This window comes from Sitodiplosis mosellana, unplaced genomic scaffold (assembly GCF_009176505.1).
Source record: "Sitodiplosis mosellana isolate CC-2019 unplaced genomic scaffold, AAFC_SMos_1.0 Smas_scaffold_2, whole genome shotgun sequence".
Classification (NCBI taxonomy): Eukaryota; Metazoa; Arthropoda; class Insecta; order Diptera; family Cecidomyiidae; genus Sitodiplosis; species Sitodiplosis mosellana.
Genome location: NW_022595245.1, coordinates 6,647,933 through 6,670,405, shown reverse-complemented (window position 1 = coordinate 6,670,405; position 22,473 = coordinate 6,647,933). Strand labels below are relative to the sequence as shown.

Genomic DNA, 22,473 nt, shown 5'->3' with positions numbered 1-22,473 from the left:
AAAAATGTGTCTTGCAAAATTTGACATGATTTTTGTATGAAACTTTTGAAGAAAACTTTTGAAGAAAAGTTTCATACAAAAATCATGTCAAATTTTGCAAGACACATTTTTTTTCAACATTTTTTCGTCTGAAAAAAATTGACATGTTTTTTACATGAAACTTTTTTTTGCGATTTTTTTGGTCGTTATTAAGATAATATGTTATTATTATGTCAAATCTTTAATAACGTTATTAAGATAAAAAAAATCCCAACATAACATAATAATAAATATGTCGGGCAATAACATATTAATAACATATCGAAAATGTAAATCTGTAATAGCAACTTTATAAAGTGCAATTATTGTGGATTGTGTTTCATTTGATTGCATGCTCTTAATAAGAAGTAATTATCAAAGAAGTATAACGAATGTTTTCTTCTGGTTTTTTTTTTCTTGTTCCCATCCACTTGAAATGCATAACTTATTTGCTACACGACGAAACGAAAACAACAACAACAACAACAAAAACATCAAAATAACGTAGGTGACGCACCTGATGAGGCACTAAGATGGCTATTATCACGTATTCGAGCACAGCCACCCATTGGGCTGGGCCTACAAACAACGGTCAAAGCGCACGAGAGCACAAAGTGTACGGCATTTTATGTGTCAGCTCCAGCGAACATGTACGTATTTCATTCGATTATTATACACACTTGTGCCACCGAGCCACCGAGACCAAGCAAATGCTCATTCTTCACGTTGCTCATGATATATAAATTGGCTAAATTAATTAAATGATTGTTAGCTTGCCTCTCTCCGCAGTCCGCACTTATTACTTGTGTTTTATGTGCCCATGGCGCTGAATTGCAATGAAGCCACCCCAAACTTTTAATGATAATAATTGTTTAATTTGGTTTGGTTGTGATTTTGGATTGGTTTCAGTTTGTATCGGGCGGCCGAAGAAGCGCGACTTCCGAAACGATTGCGATCCGATTTGGGTGGTACGCTGCGAGAGTTTACGTCACGTGAATGTCATTGCTTTGCTCAAACAAAGAACCAAGATGGCACGGCCGCATTGTTCACATCACAAGAAAGACAGTGGCTGGTTCTTCAAGTTTTACAAGGTCTTCGAGCCGGTACCACCGATTTGACAGCGTTACAGGGCAGAGCAAGCGTCGAAGACGGACAAAGTATAGGTAATGATAGCGAAGTCAAATCCGATATCATGTCCATCAATTTTCCATTTTTTTTCATTTACAAGTCGCGGCCTGGCAACAAAGTGGTTTAATCCATCAGATTTTTCCATTACACGAAACAAGCGCCTTAACTAGTTTGCAATTAAATTGGGTACGAAAGCTATTCAGTGCACAGCCTCTTGATGCCATTGCTGAGTACTTTGGGGTCAAAGTTGGATTGTATTTCGCATGGTTAGGTGAGTCGACTGAATTCCTCGAGAAATTAACTTCAACGTTTGCAACTTAACATAGATTTAATTCACTTAATTCCGTTTCGTTTTGTCGGTTGCACCTAGATTATTCCAGAGATTCAATATGAGAGTAGATAATTTGCGACATTTAATTTCATATATATTTAAATATTTGGCAGGTCATTATACGTGCGCACTGGGTGTACCAGCGATATTTGGCACCATTCTATGGGCAGCACTGTACAACAGTGGACAAATCGCTCAAGATGTTGGTCATGTGATATTCTCTTTATTTAACGTTGCCTGGGCATCACTGTATTTGGAAGCATGGCGACGCTATTCCGTTGAGCTTGCATTTCGATGGGGAACGCTTTCAACGCCACCAGATTTATTAGAACCACCTCGACCATTGTACAAAGTAAGTTCTGCGTAAATTATCAAAGTTTTTCGGTGTGTAATTCAATTATGCAACGAATTTTCGATAGAAACTCTCGCAAAAGCGAGAGAAAGCACGGAAGAACGATGAGGCCGTTCCGTTTCAAAACGGTGTGCGAAAATGCTCATTTTATCTTCTGTTCTGTTTTTTTTTTCTATATTCTCTTTGTAGGGTAAATTGGATGTGAGTTCAGTGACTGGGCGACTGGAACCAAAAGAAGCGCCAGCATGGCAACGGCTTGCATTTCGCTATTTAGTGAGTTTTCCAATTATCGGTCTGTGCTTGGCATTAGTGTTCGCTGTCATGTTCACCATGCTACAACTTCAGGTAAAAAAAAACGACAACGAGAAGACAAGTGAAAATCAATTTTCCACTTTCCACCTTTTTCGACCACCGCAGTTTTCATTTTAGTCGCCTCGCTTTATCCACCGCTTTCTCATTCGCTCTATCTCACTTTCAACCTGTCTCATTCAATCTTTGCAGCTCTCACATCAGCACAGATGATCTCATCTATTCTACGTTAAAAATCCATTGTCAACACTTTGCCACTAGCGTATCCATCTGTCAAAAAGATTTCACCTTTTGTTTTAACACATTCTCTCCCCCTCTTTATGTGTGCCACTCAATCCATTTTGATTGCATTCAATGTTACATGTAAATGCTAGAGTAAATGTAGGCAACTGAGAATACATGTTAATCACATTGAGACACAATTTCAAACAGACAAATGAAATTATTTGTTGATTTTTTAAGTGCTTCCATTAGGGTGGTCCAAACTGATTTATCATGCTCCCAATAGCTTAAAATTAAATTGGGCTCAAAACTAGCTGATTCCTAAAAATGATATGTCACCAGGGCTGGAATTCTAAGTCATTCCACCAAAATCGTTCGGAATTATTCTTTTCGTACATAAGACCATATTGGAGTGAAAGAGAGAGATTCCACTAATTTTCTGGATATCACCGGAATTATTCCGATAACTATCACTTTTCCTTGAAAATCTTAATAATTCCGGTGATATCCAGAAAATTAGTGGAATCTCTCTCCTTCACTCCAATATAGTCTTACGTACAAAAAAAATAATTCCGCACGATTTTGGTGGAATGTCTTAGAATTCCAGCCCAGATTCGATTTGAATAACCTATGGATTTTCTATCAATATATTTGTTGAAAAATAGGTCAAAAACAGCCATTTCAAATACGGCTCTATCGACCACTAGTTTTAAACATTTTTTTAATCTGAAAATGGGAATCAGCTAGTTTTGAGCCCAATATAATTTCAAGCTATTGGGAGCATATACCCTACCATGACAAATCAGTTTGGACCACCCTAGCTTACATGCACAATAGATAGCCTTCATTTAACAAATAGATCAATATTGTTGATTTTTTTTCTTCCTTTTTTATACATTTTGTTCTTTTCATTTTCTCTTTGGTTCAACAACATGACAACACAACACTCTTCTTGTATATTCGAACAGGATTGGCTTGATCATCATATTCCATTTAATGGAGTTTGGAATTGCATGTGCATGGCACATCAGGTTTAGTTTATGTTTTCTTTCATTCATCCATTCATGCATTCAACCATTCATGTTTGCCCATTTTGTTGCTAATAGTTTCGTAAGCGCGATTTCATACTTTGGTTCTGTTGGACAGAACTTCGGTTTTCTGTTTTTATTTTCTCCATTTGATTTTTCTTCTTTTTTTTTCATTTTAGATACACTTAACACAGGCTTTTACATTTTTTTTCAAACAAACTTGTATTTTTTATTTAAGCCCCAGCTTATGTCCCATTGCAATAGAGTAGCACCTCATCATTTCAATCCATTAAGTTTTAGTATTTAAATTTTTTGTTTCGTTCCGTTCATGTTCGTTTTGGTTGATGTTAATGTCGATAGCAACCGCTGACTGATTCGAAATGTAATTTTTTCCTCATTATTTTCCCCTGTCTCCTTGATGACCTTTTAGGATTGGGCTGATGCCAAATTACCAGAAAAAGGCTTATTCAGTTGCCTAAGCGTGATACCCAAGGTTTTATTGGCGGGCGCAATAACATTAATGGACGAAGCTTATTTTAAATTAGCCGTTTGGCTTAACGATAGAGGTTTGATTCTTTTTTACTTCATTTCTATTTTTTTCATCGTTTCGAATTCGAAATTGCAAACAGAAAAAAGCAATTTCCTTCTCATTTCGCATGCACTTTAATCGACCGCATTCTAATCACAATCAATATTCCCACTTTTTTGCTGTGTAATTGGCAATCTATGCAACACACACCGTGAACCATTTTCCATTTGTAGAAAATTATCGGCTTCAATCGAAATACGAAAATCATCTGATTGCAAAAGTGGCGCTGTTTCAGTTTGTGAACTCGTTTCTGTCATTGTTCTACATTGCCTTTTATTTGCGTGATCAAGACAAATTGAAGGAGCAACTGGCCGGACTTTTAATATCTCGACAAATTATCGGAAATTTACGTGAGTCTGTGTTTCCGTACTTTATGGAACAGCTCAAACTTGCCAAGTTGAGCTTTGCATTGGGTGGTGCATTTAGCCCAACACAAGAACCAGCTAAACCAATCAGCAACGATAGCAAGGTAATTTCACTTATTTTGATTTCGAAATTCGTATTGTGCACGCGCTAGCTGCATGCAATTGCGGGCAAAGTAGAACGTGCATTAGATTAAAATCAGCCAATCGATTTAGAAATGAGCCAATCGATAATTTTGTTTATTTTGTTTTGAACGTTAGAAAAATGATGATATCAAGGAAACTAATAACACATCGACACCAGGCACACCGAAGCGAACGATTGGCCAAGCTGAAATCGAAAGTTCGTACTATAAATATGATGGCACATTCTCTGATCATTTGGAAATGCTCGTACAAATGGGTTATGTGGTCCTGTTCTCTGCTGCATTCCCTTTGGCTGGCGTATGTGCGTTAGCGAATAATTTATTGGAAATTCGTTCGGACGCTTTCAAATTGGTACATGTACACCAGCGACCGTTTGGGCAACGTGTTGCCAATATTGGAACATGGCAAACGGCACTTAGTTTCTTGAGTTTGGCCGCTGTGATTGTGAATTGTGCTTTAATCGGTTTATCGGGACAGGTTTCACGACTATGGCCGGGCTTAAGTGCAGCTCAAACAATTATATTGATTGTTGCATTGGAACACGTTATGCTTGGCCTAAGGTCAGCGCTCACTTGGATTTTGCCCGAACTGCCAACGTGGCTGGCAGCGGAAATTGCTCGCGCCGAACATTGCAGACATGAAATGCAGGTTAAAGGTACTTCACCCAGACAAACTCCACCAACGCCATCGTCAATGGCATCCGTTTCACGGCCAAATGACGATCAAGAGGAAACAACACCGTACACAGAACTCAACGATCAACTTGACGATGAAATCACTTTCATACCAATTAGCCCAAGGGCGACCAACTTCAATGTACATGACATTTTGAATGCGAACATTGAAGCAGATGTCAGCATTAATGAAGCTTTGAACAAGGAATTCACACCAGATTCGCCCGTTGTTCAGGTTGGTATTTTGATTTTTAGAGATTCAAGCTTTTTGTTGGTTTTTTTTTTGTTGAAATATATGTATGACGATGATGTATCGATGCATCATCAAACCTTTTTCAACGAAAAAACTTCACAAAGATTGAAAAACTAGTTGAAAAAAACGAAACAATTCGAAATACCGAGCTAAAAAAAACCATTTTTTCCTTGCAGCAATTGAGTAAGCCACCTTTTGAATCGCACACCAGAGTGTCGATGCAGAATTTACGCCTGGAAATTCCACCGTATGCCGGGTATGTTACGAACATTTACCGAAGATATTCAACACAATTTTTTTGTTTGAAGAACAGACAAGCTTATATCAGCGATGCCAGATGCAATTATGAGATTTTTGACGCATTAATATATTCTAATTAGCGAAAAACAATCCGCATCCCAATTTTGAGTTGTTTTGAAAAAAATGCATAACATCACTTTGTAGAGAGCTGCAAACCAGTCTAGAAAAACAAAACCAAACTGCTACTACGAGCTTGGCATCAACTAGTTGGAATGAGAAACAAATACAAACTAACTGACTATATCTCTTCATTTGTTTTTTGCTGTGAAAATATGTTCACGTATCGAACATTAAAAACAATTTGTTTTTTGTTGCTGTCGTTTTTTTTATGAACAACTTATGCTGAATACAACTATTTTCCAATCGTTCTCTTCTCTCATATATATCTCTGTTTTGATTTCGTTTTCTTCTTTTTTTTGGAATACGGTGAAACAAACAAACCGAACAAAAAAAAAAACAATTTAGCGCATGTAAAAATTGCAAGCAGATCATGAAAATCGAAATACCTCCATTTGGCGGAAATCGAAAAATGCACGCTTTACCAACCGGGTAATCTCTTTTCGTTTGTTTAACAAAATGCTATGTTTTTATTTTGCATTATTATTTGGATGACTGGATAAAAAAAAAGAAAACACGGAGAGAACGAGAGAAAAAAATAAATTCTACATGAAAAACGAATAAATGAATATGTTTTGTGAGATGCATGTCAGTCAATAGATGTGTGCGACATTTGAAGCCCTTTAGAGAAGGAAAAAAAAATGCCAGGGATAAAAATAGAGAGCGAGAAAAAACCAACACAGTATAGAGTCATAATGTTGTATATGTTGTGCTTGTGCGTGTCGCATGTTCCAACCTGTTGGTATTTCTACGATATTTGCTGACAGTTTTACTCGTTGCATGTTAATTTAAACAAGGGCTTACTGATTTTCAATGGAATAAATCGATTCAAGTAGAACATTTTGCTTTTGTAACATTTTGCTTGTAGATGTTAGATTGTGCATTAAAACCCGATGCGTTGTTCAATTTCACATTATATTGACTAAAATTGTGTATTTTTATGTGTGTGCGGGAAAAATAGGCCATCAACAAGCGCCTCGTTTCGAGTATCATCGCAGCCGATGAAAATATTGGAAATTCCACAGTATCGGAAAAATCAATTGAATCAAAATCCAACAGCGATAGTGAATCCATCGCCGCCGCGTGGCATTCCGGAAATTCCAGCATTCAAGCCGAGAAACTCGAATGACTGGCAACCAAATGCGATCGATAATAGCAATCAGGAATTCCAACAGCTGCACATACCGCCAGCAATGAATTCCGATCTAGTGCGTCGTTTGAAAAATTCTGAATCAACATCGGTTCATCGAAGTATTGATTGCATTGTGGCCGGCAGCAAGGATGCACACACCGCGAAAGCGGATTCAGCAATGAAAGTGGCACCATCATGGACAAATGTCGCACAACGATCCGAATCGATATCAAGCACAACCGGAGTCGTTCGGTCTAGTGGCTCGAAAAAGTCATCAATCGATGACGAAACAAAAGGTAAATCCAGCTCCTTATCCAATAAACCCCTTTACTCAACATTCTAATTTATTTTGCTTTTCATCTGAATGACATAAAAAAAATTGAAAAATAATTATTAAAATGCTTCGCTTGACCAAAACCAAATTTTATACTGGGCTACGCAATAGCAATCCTTCTGATAGATTTGTGTGAATATCATCAATTCTATGCATTATTAGGCCACAAACGAATATCACAAAACACAAAACGCGGTCGACGATTGACCCGAAGACGAAATACCAATGATAGCGATGACAGCCACACGTCATTTCATACCAAATCAAATCGATCCTTTGTTGAACTATTTTGTTTAGGCCGCGTCAAAGGTTCGTTATGTCTGTATGTGTGTGTGTGTCTGCCACTCTTTCTCTTTTTTTCTTTGTAAATGTAAGCTTGCGAATGCAAACAAAAACAATTTAATCAACAACAACAACAAAAACCGTAAAACCAATCCTGTACACCAGTGCTGTCCAACCTTTTTTTCCGCGTGGCCACAAAAGTGTTCAGTCGTTCAATCCAATGGCCACTTTAAGAAAAAACAAAAAACGCAGTACACACAGTAGAAAATGTAATATTTCTTTGTTTGTTTATTCATTCAGTGATTAGTAATTAGTGGGATGTTTGACAATCTTTATTTTCGGTCAGTTTATTAAGATCAGGCGTTGAATCGGCTAGTTCGCAACGAAGTTCAGATTCCAAGTTTGTTTGCGATAGTGCATTGCGGTATTTATGTTTACTACGTGTTACACTGGAGAATGAAGCCTCACAAACGTATGTGGACCCGAACATGCAAAGAAATTTTGGCACAACATCTTTAAGAACTAGAAAATTGCATTCAGATAGCAAACGTCTCCACAATGCATCACTTGTTTCATTTGGAAAACCACTTTCTTCATTTATCAATGAAATATCGAATCCCAAGTGAGTTTTCTGGTACTTCATCGTCAAATGTCACGCAGACAAGTAACGGTGCTTGCGTTTTCGAAATAATCGTTCTCGTTGTATCTTCGATATCGCTATGATTCATTTTGTGCCTTATGAAATACATTACCGAAATCAGTCGCCGGTAAATATAAACATAAACAAATGAAAACGAACGCCGTATCATTGTTGTATAAACAAGACTCCACAATATTTGGCGAGAGCTGCTAATTCGATCATAACAAATAAGTGTAAGAAACATATCGCTATGAATCACAACTTTATCAAATGTTTATGTCTGGAAGAAATAACGTTGCGACGAAAATCTATCTAATGAACGATATACCTACTCATTTTGTTGGTATTGCTGTATATTGCTCTTTCTGCCGTTTTCGTCTTGCAAACTACGAAATTCGTTGGAACGAAATATATTGGGCATAAATTCAAATCATCTATCTAAAAATCCATAATTATAATAAAAAATCGTCAAAATCTTCTCGTTGGCCATTCAAATTTTTCGCTTGGCTACAAGTGGCCAAGTGGCCATCTAGGTTGAACAGCACTGCTGTACACCATCACCGATTATGTGTAGTACCTATTCATAATGTAATTTGAAATTCCCTCTCACTTTTTATACCTTTTGCGTATGTGGTAAACATCATTTCATCTCAATTAAAGTCACATCCTTTGCTGTGTTGCTTTGAAATGCTCAGCTGAATGACATTGATTTGGTTTATGTGCAATGAACGCACAATTTCAAATTGATTGCTTTGAAATGAAGAAAAAAACGATTGAAATTTTATAGACTGAAAAAAATACTCAATTCGATAGAATTCTCACGTTTCCAAAACGACATCGTGAGCTCAATTCGACTGGTGATTTTAGCCAGACTTGTATAGCAGAATTTTATTCTAGGAATACCTTTACATTTCTCACTCAGGCATTTCTATTCATCATACCCAAACGCTCATCCATTCTCTAATGCTATTCTCAGAATGCTATAAAGTAAATAAAATTCTTTTACCGAACAGCTTTATTTATCGATTCAGGGAAATTCAAAGCTTTTCACGGAAGTAAAATTCATTCTAAACACCGTTCAATGAACGTTTATCTGCTCGATTAGGAATAAATTTTTAAGGCGAGATTTATGCTTCAATTTTCAATCAAATTCACAGAAAATTTATATGGAAAATGTGCCCGCAATCGATTACGACGCACTGAGCATCTAATTTATTTGCTTAAATTGGAATTAAACTCGATTTAATTGCTTCAAATAGAACACCTTTGAATAATAAATCATAATTCACAGAAGAATACTTTTTATTACCGTAAAATTGAAAATAATGAGAGTTGTCGTCGTTAAAAATACAAAAAATTCTAGAAACAATTCACACTTTGAACTTCAAAAGTTTTCTTTCTATTACAGTAATAACACTTTCAGACGGCTCTGATGATAACAATAAACGCTTAAAACTTGATTCGAATGCAATAACCATGTCATTATGTCAACTGCAGAAAAAACATTTCAAAAAGATTGCTTTGAATGTTTTTTCTGTATCTTTTTTTGTTCAGTTCGTTAAAAGGTAGTAGGGCAACATTGCTATTGTGCAATTGTGAAATTGTATCATCAAAGAGGAAAAGTTTCTATTCATGTTTTTTATGGAAAAGAAGCGATGTCATAAGGGCATTATAAAGGTCCTTTGTTAGCTGAATTAAATTGAAATTGATGGCAATCACAAAAGGCTTCTCACAAGTTATGCAATTTCATAAATCAATTCAATCAGCGATCTCATAGTTAATTTTTGTGCCATTCCGCATTCAGGAACATTAAAGATACAACATTCTTTTTGAGCACATCACATTGTACAAAAGAATTTTAAAATCGTCAATGTTTTAAACAAAAAAGGTTTATGCTAATTGGTTCCCAACATCGGTGAATGTAATTTTGTTATTAACTCAATTTAAAAGGGTGGTAATCGGAATAGTTTTAAGTACTAATTATAAATATCGAAACAGCGAATGGACAGAACAATGATTTGAATGTCGAAGTAAACCAGTTATCACGATAATGAACGGGTCGAATTCGACATAAATATCTCTGAAAAATTTGATCTTTGGAACCAAATAAATAAAATAATTCCTTCAAATGTTAGCTAAAAAAATTATTTCTGCTCTCAATTTTGGATATATGAGCATCACAGCCGTATTGCATCGTTGGAATACGTAATTTTCCCTGTAAATAGAGTTTGTCATTGGCTGTATGGTTTGGTTCTGTTCTATTCTAAATAATATCGATGAATTATCTCAAATTATTAACCAAATCACTGTATTTTTGGATGTAATCAATCGAAACTCTGCGTGTGATTTTATTTTACGTGTAAATAATATCGTTTTGTGGATTATGTAGGTAATTTGGTCTCTCTATTTGTTTTTTTTACACAACTCAAGTGTTTAGTATTTGAACCGTAATTCCTATGTTGCACCGAAATCAAGTTGGCAAAAAAAATCCATCGAAATCCATTTACTTCCACTTCCATCTGTTATGTAACACTCTTTGATGTTTTGGATTCTCTGCAGTATATTGAAAACGAAAATGTGTATTCACCATTAATTGTTGCAATATTTTGTCTCATTTGGAAGCCCAGCATTCATTTTTTCACAGAGTTGTTGACGACATTTTCTATGAACAATACTCTAAGCTATGTTTTTGGTTTTGACAGCTGCTGAGCTAGCGGCGAAGAAGTCCCGCGTCAAGCAGAGCCTGATTAAACGAGCGAGATCCGTGGCCATATTCTCATTGAAACTCAAGGAACGACGAGCTCGAGAGGCTGAAAAACAAGCATACAATCTTGCTGAACAGGAAAAAGTGAGACCAAAATTTTTGAGCCATATTTTAATTTAAATGTCATTTAAACTTTTTTATTCATTCTCAACTCGAATCTTCATAGGCAATGAATCCACAACCGCCCGGAGGAGAGCTTGACATGATTGGCATCGAACAACTCATCCAAATCGACGATATTCAAAATAACAAATAGGCTGAAATTCAATTGAACCAAGCATTGGAAATGGGGCATTATGAAAAAATGATGAAGCTACAGCACAAACGGAACGGAACGTAAATCAAAATCGAAGGTCAACCATGAGAAGAATGACACATGCACACCATTAGAGGCTGTAGAAAAACTGAAATAAAACTCCGATTTTTTAATCAAGAGAACGATTTTATCCAATAGAAACTACATGCAAATTAAAATATAGAATAAAAAAACAGTAGAATAGCAAGCCATAGTACATACAGGATAGTGAGAGGCAAGCAAAATTTAAACAAGGCCTATTAGCTCTACCCTTGAAATTGTCTGAGATTGAAAATATTGTTGAAATTGAATCAGGGCTTCAAAGCAGCATTATAATTTTTCCGCTCTTGCGAAAAAATAAAATATACAGAAATATATATAGAACATCCCTAATCACCCTCTTGAAAACTGCTTGAATTTAGAGCATTCAATTTACGTTGCTAACAATAAAAAAAAACACAGAAAATATTCGGAGCTTCTTTCGGAATTGATTTTTAGCCAATGAAAACGTTCATAATAATACTAGAGAAGAAAAACACACACACAACTAATTAAAATAGACTATCGATAATTCTGTGAATTATCAAAAACAAAAACAAAAAACAAAGGGGAATCATTGAACAAAAAATAAACTAGGTGAAAATATGTATTTAGCAAATGCAAGAATTAGCTGAAGATGTTAGACCAATGCAAAGAATTATTATCTCGAATACTGTGCCTGCTTTTTTGGAAAGTGTAGGGAATCAAACCAAGGAACATTAATGCGAGAATGTTTGAATATATCGGTACATTTTTCTAAGTAAAAATGGCAGTCAAAATGGATCTTAAAGCAAAATGCTAACTTTTAGTCGTTAGCCGGACTGTTGAATATTCAATATGGCTAAATTTCAAGAGAAAAGAATGAAAAGACAAGAGCAATATTTGATCCGGTTTGAAATTGGTAGAATGATTGCAATAATATCAAAGTACAACACAGATACACACGTCCAACAAATGTGATGTCCGAACCATTTTCAAAAGTGATCCGCGTGAAAAATAATACCACACCGAGTTAAACATGTGATCAAGTTCACGTTGTTGTAAAAAGTGACCATTAATCGTGTTTTTAATGTAGCGACCACTCCCAATCGTTTGACGGCGTCATGAGATGTCGTGTGTTTGACCTTTTGGTCATGCTCCAAAATCTACTGGATTTCACATTTTTTTCTCTTTTAATTTGTTTCTTGTTCGGCTGTTAATCAAATTTTTATATTTTCGCTTGACATCATCGACAATAGCTAAATGCTCATATCTAATGCATGGTGATCGTATTGTATGTATGTGTGCGCGCGCAAAAACTAAAATTACACCAACAGAACACGAAATCTCCATTTTTTTTTCTCTAAACATTCTATACCGTGAACCGTATAAATTATATGTAAACAATCCCAAAATACTAATAAAAATGTTATAAAAACGAGTAATAGCGCAGCATGGAATTTAGTGGAAATACGGTATTAATGCATAGGCATATAGACAACAACTGAGTTGAGACACAAAATGATAGATCTGCAAATAAATCAAAATCAAATCGAATAAAACTCCCATTTTATACATAATAAATAGTTAGCGATAGAGAATGCACACTATGGAAATGATTCCAAATTAAATGAGAAATAAATCACATTTTAAACCACAAAAAACGACAAATGAGTTGATATAAATGGAATAAAATTGGCCTATACTGAAGAAAATAAATGCGTCACGGCAAAAGAGGAAATAAATCATCAATTGATTCATTTGATAGAGATTTCATTACAAAATAATTCTTATTGATTTTTTTTTCTCGTTTCATTGAATATCTTATTCAATTTTTTTTATTAACAAAAAAAATTAACAGATGTTTTCTCCCCCGAGTAACAATAAGATAATTCAAAGAGAAAAAATTTCAACAAACAAATTCAAACCGTAAATCATTATTTGGAGAAAAAAAGAAAAGAAAAGAAAAGAAAAGAAATTGTGACCGAAGAGAAAGAGAGACAATGTTGATAACGATCTTCATCGAAAAAAAACCTCCGTCGGGAAATAAAAATTAGCAGCAAATTATGCAAAATTGAGGGGAAAAAACACATAGAGGAAATGGATCAAACACCGTTAGTACAACGATCAGTTAATATGCAAATTTAGTTGATTCTATTGCTAGAAGCGCCATCGCTGACACTCGCTCAGCGCATAACACTCCATTCACAAGTTTTTATATGACATCGTTTTTTTTTCTGTTTCGAAACCGCTAATTTATCTACTAATTTCTTTTTATCTATAATTTTTTGTCATATAAACACCAATTTTGATAAGGAAAATCTGTTAATCAACAAACTGGCAATGACTCAATCGAATTGGCGCAAATGTGATTTAAAATTAAGCACTTATGAAGCAAATTATATGTCCGGTTACGATTCAACCATATTCAATTGGACTGCGCAGGGAGGCAAAGTAACCAGAGCTTCGATTGATTATGAATTGATACTGTAATTGAATTGCAAGTGATTGCTAACGATTCCGTACATTATTCACATTATCGTATTTGCGTACATCAATGATTTTCTTCGTTGTTGCATTCGATTCATTTAATTTGCCTCATTTTTCACTTGCACTCCATTCGTAAACTGCATAAACGCAACAATTCCGTTCTTCTTCTCCTGCTGCTGCTCGTCGCGCATATCTAAACACTCCAAACTATTTTTATATATTTAAAAAACCAAAAAGAGAAATGCGAAACGTGAATGAAAAACGACTTTATGTTATTAAACCAAAAAAAAAATCCTCGTGGAATAAGATTTTGATCCCAAATTGTTGAATGTTAAATGTTATGAACAACATGAATTTTATTCTAAACGCTATTCAAAAGCAAAGCTATTGTATTTATCAAGTTATTTATTTATTTCAGTTTTTGTAGCAATTGATGAGACAAAAAAATTAATAAAGAAATATCAACCAGAAATAAAATGTGGGAATTGTTTCAATTTTTTTTGGAAATTTATTTATTCATTTATTAATAATGGCGATCCGTCTACACAATTAAATATTTTCATATTCCATCTTCAAACTAGTTTTTCTTTTTTCCATTCATTCAACGTGCACATTTAGGTAGCTGAACACGATAACGAACGGATAATGTGGTGAATTATTGTCATCGTCATTGTATGTGATTTAAAGAAACACTTTGAGAAATTTTTTGTTTTGATCCATTTAATAAACTCTCAAACGGCGACATTAAATTACCATAATCAGCATTGATCATCATTAAATTGTCATCCGCACACAGTCAATTAAGCACGCGATCAATGTAATATTTGTTTAATTTTCTTGTTTTCTTCGCTGTGTGTGTGTGTGTGTTGTCTATGGTGCTCAGCTCGGCGGCGAATTAACGACAATTTATTATGTCCAGAGAGACTTTCATTTTATTTATTAACGCTAATCGTTGCGGTGTGTTCACTTCAGGTGCTGTACATTGCATCACGGTGTGTCTCGAACGGTTATGCCACAAAAATAAATTCATCAATCAATTCAAATCGAATTATAGTGCGATGAGACAAGAAAAAAAAGTGAAAAGAATGCGACGAGAAAAAGAAGTCAAAAGAAAGAAAGAAAAGAAGTCAGATTTCGCCGTCATTGATTTTTTTCCATTAAAGATGAAAATATCCGATAAAAAAAATACGAAAAAAATGTGTTACAAATAGCGTGAACATTGATGAGGTGACCGGTATCATAATAATGTACAATAGGTGGCCACTGGCCAAGGTATGAATGAAGTTGATGTCAAACAGAAAAAAAAACATGCTGCCGATGGAAATCGACGACGGTAACGAATAGAATATGCATACGAGCGATATCAATGGACGTACATATGGCCAACAACACATCATGAATAAAAAGTAGTGATCGAGAAACGATTGGGAGGAAAAAGTATTAATGAATCAGAAGCAAGTACGAGTTACGAGCCAGTCCATCGAGAGAGAAAGAGAGAAACAGATAAAATGCTTGAAATATTTTGACGCTGTTTAAAACGTGGTTGCAATGCATTTACAACACATGACCGATGATCCATCGATAGAGACACAGAGACAGAGTAAAACAAGACAGCAGATCGTCGCTTCGCTCCGCTCTGCGTTCTTGAAGCTTGTAAATTTAAGGGTTTAATTAATTTGATGTTTCTCATCAAATTATTATCGTAAGCACCACATGGAATGTAGTTTTAATCGTTGGAAATGTCTGTTTCACAAGTTTTAGTTATAAATCATTTTAATATTGTCAAAAATAATTAAATAAATTCATATGATGATATTGTATTCTTCACTTATGTGCAATGTACATTGTACATTATACGTTCAATGTGAACGGCCATCGTACATTATTTCACATTGGCAACGAAAAAAGTGTAAATTTTTTTTGAGTTATCTCAAAATTGAAATACATGAACATGATATTATTTCATTTTTGCAATTAGGCGTAATTGCTTTATTTGAAATAAAAAATGTGGATATTAAAATGCTCCAAAAAATGGCCTGAAGAGTCTTAAAATTTTCTCGTAAAAAAAATCACTACAGTAGCCTACATTCCATGTAGTGCTAAAAACACAACAACGACAAGAAAAATAAACAGATAAACCTGTAGAAAAGAATAATAATCAGCGATGTGTATGAGAAAAAACTGTGATTGGCTTCCTTGAAAACAAGTTCCCTTTTTCCATTAGACATGTGATAGAGACAGAGAGAGCGGGAGCGTAACGCGTAAACGCGTTGGATATACATTATACATACAATGATTATTATGCACTGATAGAGTCAATGTGTAATAAAAATTGATGATCTGATTCGATGGGTTTTAATACGTGCGCGCGAGAGCAACCGAGCGCGTCTTTGGTGCGATTTAGTCATGCTATTTACTTGGTATGAATATTCATGGCGAAAGACACGCCACGATGGAAGAGAAGAAAACGGCCCGAACGATGTGTGACATTGCAGTCGGCAAGCCAAGGTGAATATATTGTATGGATATGTCTACACAACCGTGTCACTCGTTTGGCATACGACCATTAACAAAGTACAGAAATGAGTGCGCGCAAGAAGTCATAAATGATTTAAAGAATCTCCCGTGTCAGTGGTTTGTTGTAAAAGCGCATTTAGTGCAATGCGGCACGGGTACAACGTAACCATCGGCCAATTTCATACGTGACTCCGACGGTTATTATAATCTCTATAGGCAAATCATCGCAAACGCACTCGATCAATATCAAATGTTACGTTCTGTTTTTGATTCTTCCTGGACTTCTTTCCTGTTTGTTTTTTCTCTCTCCTCTTCGTTTCCTTCATCATCGTTTGCGTTCGCTGGCATCGACAGCTACCGTTAAAACTGCACAATTAAGAAATATGATTACTTGTTAACGCCACTGTGCAAACGTTTAAAGCACATTTCACTGCTTGTTGCCCGCTCGGCTTTCTGTCTGTCTGTCTCTCTCTCTCTCTTCGTCTCTATTTTGCACAAATGATTGATTGCTGTGCACATTTTTTTTTCTACCCGCTCTGTTGTGCGTCGTTTAATCATCGGCTCTTTCCTGTTTCTTAAATGTGCCGTTTTAATCTGATTCTATAATTTACCATTTTAGGCTTATGTACGTTCCGTTTTGTCTGTATGGAACATCAAGTCCACGGTGTATTCAAATTGAACCAAGAGAAGAAAAAAACAAATGGAGAGCAGTAGCAACTAACAGAAATTATCAATATCCCGTCAAAGGAAGTGATTAAACTGTGCTGAATGCAGAAAATTGTGCTACAGCTGCACGGTGCATACACAAAAAAAAGAGATACATTTCTTTGTTTATTTGCGCGTGCATCGGATATTGGATATCGGATATCCATTCATTTGTCATCATTAACAGGTTTTTGTGATGACGATTTTTCTGCTTCTTCTTGCGTATTTTCTTTCAATGTACGTGCGAAATGGGCACAGTGTCATTGTGTGTCTTAGCGATTGACGAAACATGGACTCGTTGAAAAAATGATGGTTTTTGATCGACATAAATATTTTGACGATAATGCTTGGCGATAATGATTTTGACGATAATGATTTGAAAAGAATCGTTGCGTCAATGCGTTTGGATGGAATCACACAACGCTTCATCGTCCACATCGTACTGTGAGTATTGCAATGGATAGGTAAAAAAACGATAATTTTTACTGTTGCCTTAGAATAAAGACTTTTATTTTAAAGAATGAAGTCTTTTCAAATTTACACCATATAAACCGTAAGGTACATGAACACATATCATAATTTATGGGTGTAATATTAATGTTATTAAATACTTAGAGGTATAAGTAGTATGAACTGTTTGCTTTTGTAATGCTCCTGTACAAATGTCACGATTGATGGTCATGGTCATCATTTTGATGCAGAAGCTAAGAAACTATTGGCTTATACTCGATCGACATGATTGAAAGACGTATTTGAAACCATATTTCATTGTGGCAGTGTTTAATATTGGAATGGATAAGAGCCAATTGTGATGGGGAGATCGAGAGTGAGATTTTTGTACAACCCAAGCGTCAATGCTGTTATCTGTAAGAATAATTGTTTTTAACACCGATTTTAGTTACAAAATGTTTGAAAAAGATCAAAAACAAAAGTTGAACTTACGCGAATCAAATATGTGACTTTAATGGCCTTGCTCATCAAAATTTCGGTGGGTGGAGTTGGTGGTATAGCGACATCTAAATGAACAATCTTTTCTTCATTTCCGCTGCAACCATCGATTGTCATTAAAAACAGAGTTTTTTCTTCTTCTTCGTTGTATTTGGTTTTGAATCCGCAGGATTTGTATTCCACTGAGTAGGAGATCAACTAGAAGAATTGAATTGGTAATAGAACCATAGCGTTTATTTCAATGAAATATTCCAAAATGAAAATAAAAAAAAACTTACTTGAATCAATTCAGCACTGAATTTAGAAACTGCCACACTGCTTTGACTGTGTACATGGATTTCCAAATTGACCGTTTGACGTGGCAGAAATCCGCCTACCGGTGCTCGGGCGGTAATTGTGATAGTCTTTGGACTGAACAATCCGAAACAATCCACATCCTTTGTCTTCTCACCAATGAGTGGTTGCTGTAAAGAAATGTACAAATATCAAATAATTTGATTTGATCAAAAAATAAATGCGATAAAATGCATTACTCGTAACGATGGTAGGTCATTCAAATTGAGTGCCTTCATAAGAATGAATGGCTCCTTAAACACCTTATTCATCCATAGTGGCATATCGAGAACAACTCGAACAGTGTATTTGATTTGTCCAATTTTTCCTTCGATCGACGATGGCACGTTAGACGGCAAAATGAATTCAAATGTAAATTTGTATTTTCCTGCCTTGAGGCGGATTTTACCAGCTGATCCACGAGAACCAATAAAATACATTTTTTCATTGAAATATTCTTCTTTGACCTCTACATCATCACTATCCCAAGCTGCGAATGCTTTCCCTTTTATGCGAATGTACACACTACGAACAATGGTGTTCTTCGTCAAATTCAGTCGTACCGTGCCCCGCAACAACTTACCAGCATAAACGATTTTTCTTGGATTGTTTTCAAAATCGATTTCACAAGTGGCAGACATTTTTGTGTTTAGGATTTTCTGTTTGGGATTGGTTTTTCTGCTTCGATTTCTGATATTAGCTTTCTTATAAAAAAAAATCACTTTTGAAAAACGCTATGTTCTTTGACAAACACCAAAAGGGTAAGGCACTGGTTTAACAATTTCGAAAGGAGTTTAACTTGAATTTTTCTTTTCTATTTCAGATTGTTATTGAAGCATTCCGAAAAAAATCAGAATTTTTCATCGATTCAATACGAAATATTTTGTTCGTATTTATTTTCGATGGTGAAATTACTTTATTCAGATTTTGTCAAACGATATACTCAACGAACACCGATACAAATCGAATTCATTAAATCGATGTAGTTCATGTGCCTTTGTGTTTGCAAACAGCGTCGGGTGGCGTCACTTGACGTGTTTGTGTGAGTGAACCATACAATTCGACCGCTTGGTTCAAGTGACAGATGAAAAACGATTGTGCAAGGTTAGAACCACCGAGTACATTTTCATTCTGCGAACAAATCGAAAAAATTGTGTTGTGGCGACGATATTTTTGTGGCGTTCAATTTTCCATTCGATGACCGTAATTGTTTTGTCTCAAAACGGTTTGTATTCACGTTCATTAGAAATTTTCGCTCTTTTTCCATTCGACTGTCAACCAATTGAAAAGTGAATATGACCAATGGAATATTTATAACCTCACTTCAATTTCAGTTTGCCGAAACATCGACGCACAGTTGGAATGGCAGAGTCAAAGCCAAAACCCATGTTGATGCTAAACCCACGGCCACCGTCTCATTGGTCGTTGCTTGACGAACGAGCACTGGCAAAGATATTCCAGAATTTGAATCTGTACGACCTGTTGCAAATTGGTGAGATCGACGTGAATTACCAGCAAATCATCGGCGAGCACATCATATCGAAAGGTATACTGGACATCAGTGCAGTGAGCAAGCATTACAGCACTCATCATGCGTTCAAACAGCTTGGTGCATTTGCAACGGAATTGCGTGTCAAGGAAACGGACATTCAGTGGAAAAGCGATCAATACACACACATCGAGGAGATATTCCGATTGATCGACAAACGATGCACCGTTGGACGCCTCAAATCGATCGCAATCGCATTGGATAGACCAAAGGTAAGCCGTTTGGTTCACAACATACCCGATGCGTTCAAGGAAATCGAATCATTGGCCATCGATATGCGCATGGAAAAACATTTTGTGCGTCGTGATAAAGAGCAAATCAAACTAGTGCCCGTTGAAATCGATTTCGATGGTTTGGTGGAAATGTTGCTGTCTAATTGCCCAAATCTGCACTCATTGAAGTTGTCTGGCCAGCATAAAAACTGGAATTTTCTGCTGCATCCACAAGTTCAGACATTGCGATCATTGTCCTTCGACAATTGTTACATCTATTACCACATATGGACGGAATTCATCGAGGCTGGTGTTCGTCCCACAAAATGCTTGGAAATCATTGAATTGGAAATCTATGATGAGTATGACTACGAACAATCTTCATGGCAAGGTATCGATTACAATGCATTTGTACAGGAAGTTGCAAAAGTATTTCCAAATCTTGAAAAATTTAAATTTGAAATGTCTAAAGCTTATGATATTATGAGTTGGGTAGCATTACCGAATCTTAGAGCATTGAAGGAAGTCTTTGTCCGGAGTTATCATGAAAATGACCTCATTTCGTCCGTGACTAAAATGAACACAGTGGAGAAATTGAGTGCTTGTTTTGACTCCACATTATCTAACGAAATACAAACTCTTACGAATTTGCGTTGTGCTGAAATTATAAACCCTGATGAAAACCATTTTTCACTGTACAATGAACTGTTGCAGCTTCCACAGCTCAGCGAATTAGTTTTGATCGTCTATGGTCCCATCGACAAAACACTCATTTCGAAAATAGTTGAGTCGTTGCCTGTTCGATTGCACACACTGAGAATTTCAAACAAAACAAAAATCACTTCTGGGCTTTACAGTTCTCTAGTAAAGCTAAGACGAGCCAGTTTGCCCAATGCTCCACCACTTCATTTGCATGCTCGTTTTGATCCACTTAAACGATATTGCCCAAAAATAATCATTGCTTATAAGATCGATTAAAATTTGCAACGCGAACGTGTGATTGATTACTTGTTTTGTTTAATTTTTTTGCGTTTTGTTTAATCGACGTTGTTTCATTTTATCCATTTAAAATTGTAATCACAGTCTGCTAGCTTAGAAGCAACAGAACTGTTAAATGATTCAAAGTGATGTAGAATTATAATTGACACATGATCGTAAAATTTAATTCTTTTTTTTTGAGTTACTACCGAAAAAAATGAGAAATAATATCAGAGTTTGACTCAGGCGACAGATATATGCTTTAGCATAGATAAAATATCCGCATATTTTTTGCTTTTTCCACTCTCAGTATATAACGGCACCCAGATTCATCGAGTATCAGCACGCACACTGAACGTAGTGATATAGATTATAGAACGGTTTGTTTTCAAAGAAAAAAAATTGTTTATAAACAAAATCTTCCAGAGTTGTACAGCGCAATGTATTTAAACGGCAGCAATGCTGTCCTATATTAAGGTTTTGCGCTGTATAGTTCTGGTAGATTTTGTTTATAAACATTTTTTTTTCTTCGTAAACAAACCGCCCTATACTACCACGTTCAGTGTGCATGCTGATACTCGATGAAGCTGGGTGCCGTTTTATACTGAGAGTGGACAAACCAAAAAATATGCGGATATTTTTTCTATGCTAAAGCATATATCTGTCGCCTGAGTCAAACTCTGAATAATATTGAATTGCCTATAAATAAATAGGGCGGTCGCGTCGCTACTGTTGCCATTTTAGTTGTTTTTGGTTTTAGCTGCCACCCAATGAGAAAAACGCTTTTCTACACATAAAATAATTTCGATGGTTTGTTGGAAAATTTAATCTTCTGGCTCTAGAGAGCGACCGAAGTCAAATATAGATGTTTAAAAAACAAATAAAATGGAAAATGTGATAAAGTCAAGTGATTTGCAGACAAAAATATTGTATGATGAGGGGTAAAGTCAAGAGATAACAAAAACCAATTATTAAAATGAAATCCGAAAATAAATGTCAGAGTCATAGCATCAAAAGATCGGTTTTGTTATTGATGAATCATTTTTCAGGAATTTTCAAGGGAAATTGACCAATTTGTGACTGAACGCAAGGATATGATCGAGGTAAATGAATACTTTTGTATCTCATGAATTTGAAATGCATTTGAATTTCTGCTTGAATTCATCTTTTTCGGAAAAAGTAACGGCAAAATTTATGGAAACAAAAGAAGTAATGAAGAAATCTGTGGACTTATTCTTGAACGGTGGACAGCATTCGAAAAAGGCAAAAATAGTATTTTGCGGAACGCATATTGATTCATCATTGTCACATACATATAACCTTTCTCGAGCTCTAAAAAAAAAGGTCCAGTGTGAATTTGCCTCTCATTTTGTTACTTTGCCAACCAAATTCATCCAATTAAAAATGTGAATTCATGCTTTTGGGAAAAAAACGAAGTTGGCCAAA

The 22,473-nt window shown here is 35.6% G+C and overlaps 3 protein-coding genes across 7 annotated transcripts in view; 2 read left to right on the top strand and 1 right to left on the bottom strand.

Moving 5' to 3' along the window:
• Positions 1 to 12,959, top strand: part of LOC129564874 (anoctamin-8) — a 29,243-nt gene extending 16,284 nt beyond the window's left edge. The window contains exons 4-17 of one of the 3 annotated variants that reach the window (XM_055439069.1): positions 527 to 668; positions 928 to 1,181; positions 1,247 to 1,417; positions 1,591 to 1,829; positions 2,019 to 2,174; positions 3,329 to 3,391; positions 3,819 to 3,954; positions 4,151 to 4,446; positions 4,601 to 5,395; positions 5,590 to 5,669; positions 6,179 to 6,262; positions 6,792 to 7,258; positions 10,921 to 11,066; positions 11,149 to 12,959. In XM_055439069.1, coding sequence (XP_055295044.1) covers positions 527 to 668; positions 928 to 1,181; positions 1,247 to 1,417; positions 1,591 to 1,829; positions 2,019 to 2,174; positions 3,329 to 3,391; positions 3,819 to 3,954; positions 4,151 to 4,446; positions 4,601 to 5,395; positions 5,590 to 5,669; positions 6,179 to 6,262; positions 6,792 to 7,258; positions 10,921 to 11,066; positions 11,149 to 11,238 — 3,119 coding nt within the window. In that variant the 3' untranslated portion in view covers positions 11,239 to 12,959. The remainder of the gene's footprint in view (positions 1 to 526; positions 669 to 927; positions 1,182 to 1,246; positions 1,418 to 1,590; positions 1,830 to 2,018; positions 2,175 to 3,328; positions 3,392 to 3,818; positions 3,955 to 4,150; positions 4,447 to 4,600; positions 5,396 to 5,589; positions 5,670 to 6,178; positions 6,263 to 6,791; positions 7,259 to 10,920; positions 11,067 to 11,148) is intronic. The other 2 variants (XM_055439070.1, XM_055439071.1) reach the window with 2 other exon arrangements.
• A 4,527-nt stretch (positions 12,960 to 17,486) lies between these two features.
• On the bottom strand, positions 17,487 to 19,300 carry LOC129564808 (arrestin domain-containing protein 1-like). 2 transcript variants are annotated; one of them, XM_055438962.1, is made up of 5 exons: positions 18,872 to 19,212; positions 18,489 to 18,813; positions 18,234 to 18,419; positions 17,950 to 18,153; positions 17,487 to 17,871 (listed from the first exon to the last, which is right to left on the bottom strand). In XM_055438962.1, exons 2-5 carry the CDS (start codon positions 18,726 to 18,728, stop codon positions 17,788 to 17,790), a joined length of 714 nt encoding a protein of 237 aa, XP_055294937.1. In that variant the 5' UTR covers positions 18,729 to 18,813; positions 18,872 to 19,212; the 3' UTR covers positions 17,487 to 17,787. The 2 variants fall into 2 exon arrangements, with proteins under 2 accessions (XP_055294937.1, XP_055294936.1); XM_055438961.1 differs by having other exon boundaries at positions 18,489 to 19,300.
• A 61-nt stretch (positions 19,301 to 19,361) lies between these two features.
• LOC129564807 (uncharacterized) lies at positions 19,362 to 22,037 on the top strand. Of its 2 annotated transcripts, XM_055438959.1 has the most exons (3): positions 19,363 to 19,513; positions 19,623 to 20,440; positions 21,788 to 22,037. In XM_055438959.1, the coding sequence occupies exons 2-3, from the start codon at positions 19,651 to 19,653 to the stop codon at positions 21,799 to 21,801; spliced, it is 804 nt and encodes a 267-aa protein (XP_055294934.1). In that variant the 5' UTR covers positions 19,363 to 19,513; positions 19,623 to 19,650; the 3' UTR covers positions 21,802 to 22,037. The 2 variants fall into 2 exon arrangements, with proteins under 2 accessions (XP_055294933.1, XP_055294934.1); XM_055438958.1 differs by lacking the exon at positions 21,788 to 22,037 and having other exon boundaries at positions 19,362 to 19,513; positions 19,623 to 21,209.
• The last annotated feature ends 436 nt before the right edge of the window (positions 22,038 to 22,473 follow it).

What these genes read in the sequence shown, in the direction of transcription:
- LOC129564807 (XM_055438958.1), top strand. Translation starts at nt 19,651, where the DNA reads ATGGCAGAGTCAAAGCCAAAACCCATGTTGATGCTAAACCCACGGCCA.
- LOC129564808 (XM_055438961.1), bottom strand. Translation starts at nt 18,929, where the DNA reads ATGTCTGCCACTTGTGAAATCGATTTTGAAAACAATCCAAGAAAAATC. An exon ending in ATGACCTACCATCGTTACGA is followed by an intron (nt 18,420 to 18,488) that starts GTAATGCATTTT and finishes ATTTCTTTACAG; the next exon opens with CAACCACTCATTGGTGAGAA. An exon ending in TCAGTGCTGAATTGATTCAA is followed by an intron (nt 18,154 to 18,233) that starts GTAAGTTTTTTT and finishes CAATTCTTCTAG; the next exon opens with TTGATCTCCTACTCAGTGGA.